Source organism: Schistocerca americana, chromosome 8 (assembly GCF_021461395.2).
Source record: "Schistocerca americana isolate TAMUIC-IGC-003095 chromosome 8, iqSchAmer2.1, whole genome shotgun sequence".
Lineage (NCBI taxonomy): Eukaryota > Metazoa > Arthropoda > Insecta > Orthoptera > Acrididae > Schistocerca > Schistocerca americana.
The window spans coordinates 522,117,862-522,131,243 of record NC_060126.1 but is presented as its reverse complement, the minus strand read 5'-3'; the positions used below and the strand labels follow the sequence as shown (position 1 = coordinate 522,131,243).

The 13,382-nt window shown below is 44.9% G+C and overlaps 1 protein-coding gene across 1 annotated transcript in view; it reads left to right on the top strand.

The window, feature by feature from the left end:
• Positions 1 to 690: 690 nt before the first annotated feature.
• The window catches only part of LOC124545957 (uncharacterized GMC-type oxidoreductase Mb1310-like), a 94,038-nt gene continuing 81,346 nt past the window's right edge, over positions 691 to 13,382 (top strand). Inside the window, exon 1 of the mRNA XM_047124920.1 lies at positions 691 to 726. Within this exon, the coding sequence (XP_046980876.1) occupies positions 691 to 726 (36 nt within the window). The remainder of the gene's footprint in view (positions 727 to 13,382) is intronic.

Genomic DNA, 13,382 nt, shown 5'->3' with positions numbered 1-13,382 from the left:
GTTCGAAAATGGACACACACACACACACACACACACACACACACACACACACACACGTGTATTGAGACCTCATAGTGTGGTACTACTAACGTTAGTCTTATGCGACTGGCGTGAAGTTTGGACACGAATTGATGCAGAAATACGCCTCCCAACTTCCTTTTATGTCGCACAACTCCTCCTTGGTGTTGTGTTTTTTTTTCGTCAGTGTGGTTTTCGTTGTTTTTATGTGAGGTTCTCGATCTGGTATCGACTAAGTATTGGTCAAGTTCCGGGACACGACTTGCGTTACAGTAAAGCGAAGCCAAACAGAAGCCACGCTAACAGGCGTTATCCACTGCACAGCACAAAACCTTTGCTGAATTTCACCAGCGCCTTCGAGAAACGGGTTATTCGTAGTGAGCATTGGAGGTGGATGGCTTAACGTGAGAACGTTCGGATTTTGAGCGTATCATACTAGAGAGGTTTGATAATGCATCTTCAAATGCACACAGTAACCTCTGGTTCCAGACTGACGGAGTCCTAGGACATCTCAATGTTCGTGCAGCAGCACAGATAGCTGTGCAATTTTGGGAAGATTGGGTAGCACAGTTGCATGGCCAACACGTTCTGCTGATTTATTCCCCCAACTGATTTCTCTGGTAATATCTTATGAGTGCTAGATCCAACAGAGGTATTTTATTGCCCGAAGCAATGATAACATTTGGAGACACGTACCAGAATGAAGAAGTAAGCGTACAGCAATACCTCCGCCAGCCTCAGTATCGATAGCTGACTGTCGACAGCGCGAGGGTAATTGCTAGTAGAGTCGTGCGTGAGCTTTCGTAGTGGGCGTCATGAGTAATGCCGGACGGGTGGCCTACAAAAACGCCAGCGGCTGCGTTGCCAAAAAGGTTAAAATCCACATCATACGAGTTGCACTTTCTACATCAGTTTTCATCACCAAATGTATTTGTGAACCACTACGGAAAGTGCACTTACCATGTTTGTGTTTCGTGTCGTCGAGGTAACAATCAGCCGTGTCGCGGCGGTCGCGGAATCAACAAACGTGCACTTCATCAGAATTCAATAAAAATTCTAACAGAGATATATATAAAGTGTGTACAGCTAAAATTCCCGAGGCCAACAGCCAGTAGCATCGCGGTTCAGTTAGGCACACGTGGAAGTAATTGGTAGCATCGTTATCAGGAACTAATGTTAATTACATCGAACTGTGTCGATCATCAAAACCAGAACTAATCAACTGAACGGCGACTTTCAAGTCGTTAATGTACTAGTAATCGAACAGCTGATGGAACAGCTGTACGACAGGTTTCAGTGTATTGGAAACAGACCACTGTCACTGAAGTAGTGTATTGTGTAACTAAAACAATTTATGAACATTGCAACCCACAGGAATGTGTTTTACTTGTACAGTAAACCTGCAGCTAATTTACTAAGTGATTACAAGATTAATGTATAGCTGATGGTCGCAGCAGCGAGAAGTTGTCTTGTGACAGCCAGAGCGAGAGCACCAGCAGCAGCGAGTACTGTTTGTATAAAGCGTTTATTTTGCATTTTGTTTACGACCTTCCACTAAGGAAGGGATTCTATTTGTGTTTATCTGCTCTGCATAGTAACTAACAGTTCTTCATAAAACTTTACGTAGTTTTCGTGTTAGATTTCTTAGTGTTTTCTTGATCGTTTAGAACAGAAAGCGCCCTAAAACCGTCTTTTGTTTGTTTCGCGGCCGTTAGCCACTAGTCACTTGAATCAGCAGTTGTCTTGTGACAGCCAGAGCGAGAGCACCAGCAGCAGCGAGTACTGTTTGTATAAAGCATTTTTGTACTTATTTGCTGCGCTTAGCTTTTAAATAGTTTTTCTGGGAAAACCTAGCGTAGTTTTCGCGTCTCGTATTTCAGTGAGTGTTTCTTGATTATCAGAGTAGCTCATTAGAAGATTATCTTGGGAATTTGTCACCATATAGAGTAGGGTAAACATAGTCATGTGTAGGGACTGTGGTTGTTGTGAGCGGACGCAAGGAGAATTGGCCACTCTTCGGGGGCAGGTGGAGGCTTTGTCTGTTAGGCTCATCGAGCTCGAGGCGCAGGCGTCGGCTCGTAGTGGCGTTGGGGCAACTGTGGTGAGACCTATGCCTACTTCGGTGGCCTTGGAATCACATGGAACCCCTGATGTCGCTGCGTCTTCCGGCAGTGAGCATCTTACCGGTCAGCCATCACTCCAGGGTGAATGGCGGACAGTGGTGGGCTCGCGCGTGCCTGGCCGAAAGGCGAAGATGGGATCTGGCCGCGTGGCAGCTGCCTTACCCCTTTCCAACAGGTACGGGGTGCTTCCTAGTGGTGATGACATCGTTTCCGAGCCACCACAGGATGCCTCGCCTGTTGGGCCAGTGGCCGATTCTCCGGCAAGGTCCCGACAGTCACAGAGGGCGGGCCTATTAGTTACAGGGAGCTCCAACGTTAGGCGGGTTATGGAGCCCCTCAGGAAAATAGCGGGTAGGTCGGGGAAGAATGCCAGTGTGCACTCGGTGTGTTTGCCGGGGGTCTCGTCCGTAATGTGGAGGAGGCCCTTCCGGCAGCTATTGAACGCACTGGGTGTGACCGGCTGCAGATAGTAGCACATGTCGGAACGAATGATGCCTGCCGCTTGGGTTCTGAGGCCATCCTTGGTTCCTTCCGGCGGCTGGCTGATTTGGTGAAGACAACCAGCATCGCACGCGGAGTGCAAGCTGAGCTTAATATCTGCAGCATAGTGCCCAGAGTCGATCGCGGTCCTCTGGTTTGGAGCCGTGTGGAGGGTCTAAACCAGAGGCTCAGACGACTCTGCGACTATAATGGTTGCAAATTCATCGACCTCCGTTATTGGGTGGAGAACTGTAGGGCCCCCCTAGACAGGTCAGGCGTGCACTACACACCGGAAGCAGCTACTAGGGTAGCAGAGTACGTGTGGCGTGCACACGGGGGTTTTTTAGGTTAGAGGGACCCCCCCTTGGGCGAAACGATAAAATACCTGACGGCTTACCAGAGAGGACATTATCATCGTTGATAAAGAATGTCCGTCCCCAGAGACCAAAAACAGGAAAAGTCAACGTAATATTGGTAAACTGCAGGAGTATCCAGGGCAAGGTTCCTGAATTAGTATCTCTTATTGAAGGAAATAGTGCGCATATAGTATTAGGAACGGAAAGTTGGTTAAAACCGGAAGTGAACAGTAACGAAATCCTAGACACAGAATGGAATATATACCGCAAGGATAGGATAAACGCCAATGGTGGAGGAGTATTTATAGCAGTAAAGAATTCAATAATATCCAGTGAAGTTATTAGCGAATGCGAATGTGAAATAATCTGGGTTAAGTTAAGTATCAAAGGTGGGTCAGATATGATAGTCGGATGCTTCTATAGACCACCTGCATCAGCAACCGTAGTAGTTGAGCGCCTCAGAGAGAACCTGCAGAACGTCGTGAAGAAGTTTCGTGATCATACTATTGTAATAGGGGGAGACTTCAATCTACCAGGTATAGAATGGGATAGTCACACAATCAGAACTGGAGCCAGGGACAGAGACTCTTGTGACATTATCCTGACTGCTTTGTCCGAGAATTACTTCGAGCAGATAGTTAGAGAACCAACTCGTGAAGCTAACGTTTTAGACCTCATAGCAACAAATAGACCGGAACTTTTCGACTCCGTGAATGTAGAAGAGGGTATCAGTGATCATAAGTCAGTGGTTGCATCAATGACTACAAGTGTAATAAGAAATGCCAAGAAAGGAAGGAAAATATATTTGCTTAACAAGAGTGATAGGGCACAAATCGCAGAATATCTGAGTGACCACCATCAAACGTTCATTTCTGAGGAAGAGGATGTGGAACAAAAATGGAAAAAATTCAGAAACATCGTCCAGTACGCCTTAGATAAGTTCGTACCGACTAAGGTCCAAAGCGAGGGGAAAGATCCACCGTGGTATAACAATCATGTACGAAAGGTACTACGGAAACAAAGAAAGCTTCATCATAGGTTTAAGAGTAGTCGAATCATAGCTGATAAGGAAAAGCTGAACGAAGCGAAAAAGAGCGTAAAGAGAGCAATGAGAGAAGCATTCAACGAATTCGAACATAAAACATTGGCAAACAATCTAAACAAGAACCCTAAAAAGTTTTGGTCATATGTAAAATCGGTAAGCGGATCTAAATCCCCTATTCAGTCACTCGTTGACCACGATGGCACCGAAACAGAGGACGACCGAAGAAAGGCTGAAATACTGAATTCAGTGTTCCGAAACTGTTTCACTGCGGAAAATCGTAACACGGTCCCTGACTTCAGCCGTCGCACGGACGCCAAAATGGAAAATATTGAAATAAACGATATCGGAATTGAAAAACAACTGCTATCACTTAGTAGCGGAAAAGCATCCGGACCAGACGAGATACCCTTAAGATTCTACAGTGATTATGCTAAAGAACTTGCCCCCTTTCTATCAGCAATTTATCGTAGATCGCTGGAAGAACGTAAAGTACCTAGCGACTGGAAGAAAGCGCAGGTCGTTCCCATTTTCAAGAAGGGTCATAAATCAGATGCCAATAATTATAGGCCTATTTCGCTTACGTCAATCTGTTGTAGAATAATGGAACATGTTTTGTGTTCTCGTATTATGACGTTCTTAGATAATACAAATCTCCTTCATCATAAGCAACATGGATTCCGCAAGCAGAGATCGTGTGAAACTCAGCTCGCCCTATTTGCCCAAGAAATTCACAGTGCCGTAGACACTGGCGAGCAGATTGATGCCGTATTCCTGGACTTCAGGAAGGCATTTGATACGGTTCCGCACTTACGTTTAGTGAAAAAAATACGAGCTTACGGAATATCGGACCAGGTTTGTGATTGGATTCAGGATTTCCTAGAAGAAAGAACACAACATGTCATTCTTAACGGTTCAAAATCTGCAGATGTAGAGGTAATTTCGGGAGTACCGCAGGGAAGCGTGATAGGACCTTTATTGTTTACAATATACATAAATGACTTAGTTGACAACATCGGTAGCTCCGTGAGGCTATTTGCAGATGACACGGTTGTCTACAAGAAAGTAGCAACATCAGAAGACTCGTACGTACTCCAGGAGGACCTGCAGAGGATTAATGCATGGTGCGACAGCTGGCAGCTTTCCCTAAACGTAGATAAATGTAATATAATGCGCATACATAGGGGCAGAAATCCATTCCAGTACGATTATGCCATAGGTGGTAAATCATTGGAAGCGGTAACGACCGTAAAATACTTAGGAGTTACTATCCGGAGCGATCTGAAGTGGAATGATCACATAAAACAAATAGTGGGAAAAGCAGGCGCCAGGTTGAGATTCATAGGAAGAATTCTAAGAAAATGTGACTCATCGACGAAAGAAGTAGCTTACAAAACGCTTGTTCGTCCGATTCTTGAGTATTGCTCATCAGTATGGGACCCTTACCAGGTTGGATTAATAGAAGAGATAGACATGATCCAGCGAAAAGCAGCGCGATTCGTCATGGGGACATTTAGTCAGCGCGAGAGCGTTACGGAGATGCTGAACAAGCTCCAGTGGCGGACACTTCAAGAAAGGCGTTACGCAATACGGAGAGGTTTATTATCGAAATTACGAGAGAGCACATTCCGGGAAGAGATGGGCAACATATTACTACCGCCCACATATATCTCGCGTAATGATCACAACGAAAAGATCCGAGAAATTAGAGCAAATACGGAGACTTACAAGCAATCGTTCTTCCCACGCACAATTCGTGAATGGAACAGGGAAGGGGGGATCAGATAGTGGTACAATAAGTACCCTCCGCCACACACCGTAAGGTGGCTCGCGGAGTATAGATGTAGATGTAGAAGAGAAGCGCCGAAGGAAAAACACGACCTGCGATCTACGTTCATCACTACAGAACGTTTGTATCCTTGTACCTGTGTTGCGTAACATTCAGCTGTTGTGTAAGAGACGCAGTATTAAGATACACTCAAAATCAGAAGAAAAAGACGCACCACGAAGGAATTACCCAAATGGAACGGAAAATGATTGATGTGACGTACATCTACGGACAAACAAATGACTACTATTTCAGAACAATTACATGATTTATTCAAGAGAAAGAGCTTCGAAAATTGAGCAAGTCAATAACGCGTTTTTTCTCTCGAATAAGTGAGCCAATTTTTTTAAAAATTGTAATGTGCATGTACGTAAGTTTCATCTATCGATTTCCGTTCCATTCGGACAATTCTACATCTACATACATACTCCGCAATCCACCATACGGTGCGTGGCGGAGGGCACCTCGTACCACAACTAGCATCTTCTCTGCCTGTTCCACTCCCAAACAGAACGAGGGAAAAATGACTGCCTATATGGCTATGTACGATCCCCTTATCTCTCTTATCTTCGTGCTCTTTCCGCGAAATGTAAGTTGGCGGCAGTAAAATTGTACTGCAGTCAGCCTCAAATGCTGGTTCTCTAAATTTCCTCAGTAGCGATTCACGAAAAGAACGCCTCCTTTCCTCTAGAGACTCCCACCCGAGTTCCTGAAGCATTTCCGTAACATTCGCGTGATGATCAAACCTACCAGTAACAAATCTAGCAGCCCACCTCTGAATTGCTTCTATGTCCTTCTTTTGTGGTGTGTCCTTTTTTTCCCCTTATAGCGTATTTCTAACCCCGGGCCGTCTACAATAGTCATGCTTGACGTATCTCGACTATCGTTGTTGTAAAGGTGTAAACCTGAGGGTTTTTAACAGGTGTTGTAACTTTATCTTACGTAGCTCGAATTAAATGTAATTTATGTACTATTGTCGTTACTTATTCTCAGTCTGATGTATGTAAGACAAACGAGAGGCTTAATAGCAGTATGTTCAACAAAAATAGAGACGCTCTTGTGTAGGATATCGCTCTTGAACCATGGACCTTACCGTTGGTGGGGAGGCTTGCGTGCCTCAGCGATACAGATGGCCGTACCATATGTGCAACCACAACGGAGGGGTATCTGTTGAGAGGCCAGACAAACGTGTGGTTCCTGAAGAGGGGCAGCAGCCTTTTCAGTACTTGCAGGGGCAACAGTCTGGATGATTGACTGATCTGGCCTTGTAACATTAACCAAAACGGCCTTGCTGTGCTGGTACTGCGAACGGCTGAAAGCAATGGGAAACTACAGCCGTAATTTTACCCGAGGGCATGCAGCTTTACTGTATGATTAAATGATGATGCCATCCTCTTGGGTAAAATATTCCGGAGGTAAAATAGTCCCCCGTTCGGATCTCCGGGTGGGGACTACTCGAAAGGACGTCGTTATCAGGAGAAAGAAAACTGGCGTTCTACGGATCGGAGCGTGGAATGTCAGATCCCTTAATCGGGCAGGTAGGTTAGAAAATTTAAAAAGGGAAATGGATAGGTTAAAGTTAGATATAGTGGGAATTAGTGAAGTTCGGTGGTAGGAGGAACAAGACTTTTGGTCAGGTGAATACAGGGTTATAAATACAAACTCAAATAGGGGTAATGCAGGAGTAGGTTTAATAATGAATAAAAAAATAGGAGTGCGGGTAAGCTACTATAAACAGCATAGTGAACGCATTATTGTGGCCAAGATAGATACGAAGCCCACACCTACTACAGTAGTACAAGTTCATATGCCAACTAGCTCTGCAGATGATGAAGAAATACACTCCTGGAAATGGAAAAAAGAACACATGGACACCGGTGTGTCAGACCCACCATACTTGCTCCGGACACTGCGAGAGGGCTGTACAAGCAATGATCACACGCACGGCACAGCGGACACACCAGGAACCGCGGTGTTGGCCGTCGAATGGCGCTAGCTGCGCAGCATTTGTGCACCGCCTCCGTCAGTGTCAGCCAGTTTGCCGTGGCATACGGAGCTCCATCGCAGTCTTTAACACTGGTAGCATGCCGCGACAGCGTGGACGTGAACCGTATGTGCAGTTGACGGACTTTGAGCGAGGGCGTATAGTGGGCATGCGGGAGGCCGGGTGGACGTACCGCCGAATTGCTCAACACGTGGGGCGTGAGGTCTCCACAGTACATCGATGTTGTCGCCAGTGGTCGGCGGAAGGTGCACGTGCCCGTCGACCTGGGACCGGACCGCAGCGACGCACGGATGCACGCCAAGACCGTAGGATCCTACGCAGTGCCGTAGGGGACCGCACCGCCACTTCCCAGAAAATTAGGGACACTGTTGCTCCTGGGGTATCGGCGAGGACCATTCGCAACCGTCTCCATGAAGCTGGGCTACGGTCCAGCACACCGTTAGGCCGTCTTCCGCTCACGCCCCAACATCGTGCAGCCCGCCTCCAGTGGTGTCGCGGCAGGCGTGAATGGAGGGACGAATGGAGACGTGTCGTCTTCAGCGATGAGAGTCGCTTCTGCCTTGGTGCCAATGATGGTCGTATGCGTGTTTGGCGCCGTGCAGGTGAGCGCCACAATCAGGACTGCATACGACCGAGGCGCACAGGGCCAACACCCGGCATCATGGTGTGGGGAGCGATCTCCTACACTGGCTGTACATCACTGGTGATCGTCGAGGGGACACTGAATAGTGCACGGTACATCCAAACCGTCATCGAACCCATCGTTCTACCATTCCTAGACCGGCAAGGGAACTTGCTGTTCCAACAGGACAATGCACGTCCGCATGTATCCCATGCCACCCAACGTGATGTAGAAGGTGTAAGTCAACTACCCTGGCCAGCAAGATCTCCGGATCTGTCCCCCATTGAGCATGTTTGGGACTGGATGAAGCGTCGTCTCACGCGGTCTGCACGTCCAGCACGAACGCTGGTCCAACTGAGGCGCCAGGTGGAAATGGCATGGCAAGCCGTTCCACAGGACTACATCCAGCATCTCTACGATCGTCTCCATGGGAGAATAGCAGCCTGCATTGCTGCGAAAGGTGGATATACACTGTACTAGTGCCGACATTGTGCATGTTCTGTTGCCTGTGTCTATGTGCCTGTCGTTCTGTCAGTGTGATCATGTGATGTATCTGACCCCAGGAATGTGTCAATAAAGTTTCCCCTTCCTGGGACAATGAATTCACGGTGTTCTTATTTCAATTTCCAGGAGTGTAGATGAAATGTATGATGAGATAAAATGAATTATTCAGGTAGTGAAGGGAGACGAAAATTTAATAGTCATGGGTGACTGGAATTCGTCAGTAGGAAAAGGGAGAGAAGGAAACGTAGAAGGTGAATATGGATTGGGGGGAAGAAATGAAAGAGGGAGCCGCCTTGTAGAATTTTGCACAGAGCATAACCTAATCATAGCTAACACTTGGTTCAAGAATCATAAAAGAAGGTTGTATACCTGGAAGAATCCTGGAGATACTAAAAGGTATCAGATAGATTATATAACGGTAAGACAGAGATTTAGGAACCAGGTCTTAAATTGTAAGACATTTCCAGGGTCAGATGTGGACTCTGACCACAATCTATTGGTTATGAACTGTAGATTGAAACTGAAGAAACTACAAAAAGGTGCTAATTTACGGAGATGGGACCTGGATAAACTGACTAAACCAGAGGTTGTAGAGAGTTTCAGGGAGAGCATAAGGGAACAAGTGACAGGAATGGGGGAAATAAATACAGTAGAAGAAGAATGGGTACCTCTGAGGGATGAAGTAGTGAAGGCAGCAGACGATCAAGTAGGTAAAAAGACGAGGGCTAATAGAAATCCTTGGGTAACAGAAGAAATATTGAATTTAATTGATGAAAGGAGAAAATATAAAAATGCAGTAAATGAAGCAGGCAAAAAGGAATACAAACGTCTCAAAAATGAGATCGACAGGAAGTGCAAAATGGCTAAGCAGGGATCGCTAGAGGACAAATGTAAGGATGTAGAGGCTTGGCTCACTAGTGGTAAGATAGATACTGCCTACAGGAAAATTAAAGAGACCTTTGGAGAGAAGAGAACCACTTGTATGAATATCAAGAGGTCAGATGGCAACCCAGTTCTAAGCAAAGAAGGGAAGGCAGAGAGGTGGAAGGAGTATATAGAGGGTTTATACAAGGGCGATGTACTTGAGGACAATATTATGGAAACAGAAGAGGATGTAGGTGATGACGAAATGGGAGATAAGATACTGCGTGAAAAGTTTGACAGAGCAGTGAAAGACCTGAGTCGAAACAAGGCCCCGAGAGTAGACAACATTCCATTAGAACTACTGACAGCCTTGGGAGAGACAGTCATGACAAAACTCTACTATCTGGTGAGCAAGATATATGAGACAAGCGAAATACCCTCAGACTTCAAGAAGAATATAATAATTCCAATCCCAAGGAAAGCAGGTGTTGACCGATGCGAAAATTACCGAACTATCAGTTTAATAAGTCACAGCTGCAAAATACTAACGCGAATTCTTTACAAACGAATGGAAAAACTTGTAGAAGCCGACCTCGGGGAAGATCAGTTTGGATTCCGTAGAAATGTTGGAACACGTGAGGCAATACTAACCTTACGACTTATCTTAGAAGAAAGATTAAGGAAAGGCAAACCTACGTTTCTAGCATTTGTAGACTTAGAGAAAGCTTTTGACAATGTTGACTGGAATACTCTCTTTCAAATTCTAAAGGTGGCAGGGGTAAAATACAGGGAGTGAAAGGCTATTTACAATTTGTACAGAAACCAGATGGCAGTTATAAGAATCGAGGGGCTTGAAAGGGAAGCAGTGGTTGGGAAGGGAGTGAGACAGGGTTGTAGCCTCTCCCCGATGTTATTCAATCTGTATATTGAGCAAGCAGTAAAGGAAACCAAAGGAAAATTCGGAGTAGGTATTAAAATTCATGGAGAAGAATTAAAAACTTCAAGGTTCGCCGATGACATTGCAATTCTGTCAGAGACAGCAAAGGACTTGGAAGAGTAGTTGAACGGAATGGACAGTGTCTTGAAAGGAGGATATAAGATGAACATCAACAAAAGCAAAACGAGGATAATGGAATGTCGTCAAATTAAATAGGGTGATGCTGAGGGAATTAGGTTAGGAAATGAGACACTTAAAGTAGTAAAGGAGTTTTGCTATTTAGGGAGTAAAATAGCTGATGATGTTCGAAGTAGAGAGCATATAAAATGTAGACTGGCAATGGCAAGGAAAGCGTTTCTGAAGAAGAGAAATTTGTTAACATCGAGTATAGATTTAAGTATCAGGAAGTCGTTTCTGAAAGTATTTGTATGGGGTGTAGCCATGTATGGAAGTGAAACATGGACGATAAATAGTTTGGACAAGAAGAGAATAGAAGCTTTCGAAATGTGGTGCTACGGAAGAATGCTGAAGATTAGATGGGTAGATCACATAACGAATGAGGAGGTATTGAATAGAATTGGGGAGAAGAGGAGCTTGTGGCACAACTTGACAAAAAGATGGGAGCGGTTGGTAGGACATGTTTTGAGGCATCAAGGGATCACAAATTTAGCATTGGAGGGCACCGTGGAGGGTAAAAATCGTAGATGGAGACCAAGAGATGAATATACTAAGCAGATTCAGAAGGATGTAGGTTGCAGTAGGTACTGGGAGATGAAGAAACTTGCACAGGATAGGGTAGCATGGAGAGCTGCATCAAACCAGTCTCAGGACTGAAGACCACAACAACAACAACATCGCTCTTGCAAATTTTTCTAGGTGGATCCTTGAAACTTCCCATAATTTAGGTTGAAAAGTGCAAGAACAGAGGGGTGAATCGTCAATTACACCTTCAAACATGTTGTTAGTTCCATGAACACAAAAAATAAAGAACAGTTCCACGAAATGCAGATACCATTTCATTATCGCCTGCATACTATACAGCATTCATGTATAAGTGCTCGGATTTCAGTCTCTTCGTACAGACTTAATTCGTCATCAATAATGAATAGAAGCAAAAAACGAACGATCTAATACTGATATCAAGCAATAGATCACTTTACATCTACATTTCTGGACACATTCTGCAACACTCAAATACAGTGATGGAAAATGTTACGATGTCTTTCGGAGAGAAAAACCACGAGATCTACAAGCGACCGGCAGTGGTACGCAGTGGATTGCTTTGCTCTTGCCTCCTGCAGCGGTCACAGTGCTCGGTGAAGCCCGTGCGTGTCGCCCCCCTACACAGTGGAAAGAACTGGCAACAGTATTTCCCGATTTCCGAAGAGCATTCGTCTCATTACCACATCCACGCTTATTATCAAAAGTACGATCGTATGCAATATCAAGGGAAATTTTTGACTGGGGTGAGGATTTTTTCGCAGGAAAGAGGCAGCAGGTTACCTTAGATGGAGACTCATCGACGGATGTAGGAGTAACTTTGGGGTGTTGCCCCAGGTAAGTGTTCTGCGACTCTTGTTATTCATATCGCAGCCGACGACTTCGCCGCAACATTAAAACTTCAAACATTTCGCAAATGATGCAGTTATTTAAAATGTAGTGTCTGAAGCAAGCTGCATAAATATTCTACCAGATCCTGATAAGATTTCATGTTGTTGTTGTTGTGGTCTTCAGTCCTGAGACTGGTTTGATGCAGCTCTCCATGCTACTCTATCCTGTGCAAGCTTCTTCATCTCCCAGTACCTACTGCAACCTACATCCTTCTGAATCTGCTTAGTGTATTCATCTCTTGGCCTCCCTCTACGATTTTTACAGTCCACGCTGCCCTCCAATACTACATTGGTGATCCCTTGATGCCTCAGAACACGTCCTACCAACCGATCCCTTCTTCTAGTCAAGTTGTGCCACAAACTTCTCTTCTCCCCAATCCTATTCAGTACTTCCTCATTAGTTATGTGATCTACCCATCTAATCTTCAGCATTCTTCTGTAGCACCACATTTCGAAAGCTTCTATTCTCTTCTTGTCCAAACTAGTTATCGTCCATGTTTCACTTCCATACATGGCTACACTCCATACAAATACTTTCAAAAACGACTTCCTGACATTTAAATCTATACTCGATGTTAACAAATTTCTCTTCTTCAGAAACTCTTTCCTTCCCATTGCCAGTCTACATTTTATATCTTCTCTACTTCGACCATCATCAGTTATTTTGCTCCCCAAATAGCGAAACTCGTTTACTACTTTAAGTGTCTCATTTCCTAATCTAATTCCCTCAGCATCACCTGACTTAATTCGACTACATTCCATTATCCTTGTTTTCCTTTTGTTGATGTTCATCTTATATCGTCCTTTCAAGACACTGTCATAGTGGTGCAAATATTGGCAACTTGCTTTAAATGTGCAGAAATGTAAAATCGTGCACATCGAAAAACGAAAAATGCAGTATTCTCAGACTATAATATGAACGAGTCGCAGTTAGGATCGGTCAAGCCATACAAATACCTGCGTCTAACAATTTCTAGGGATGTGAAATGGAAT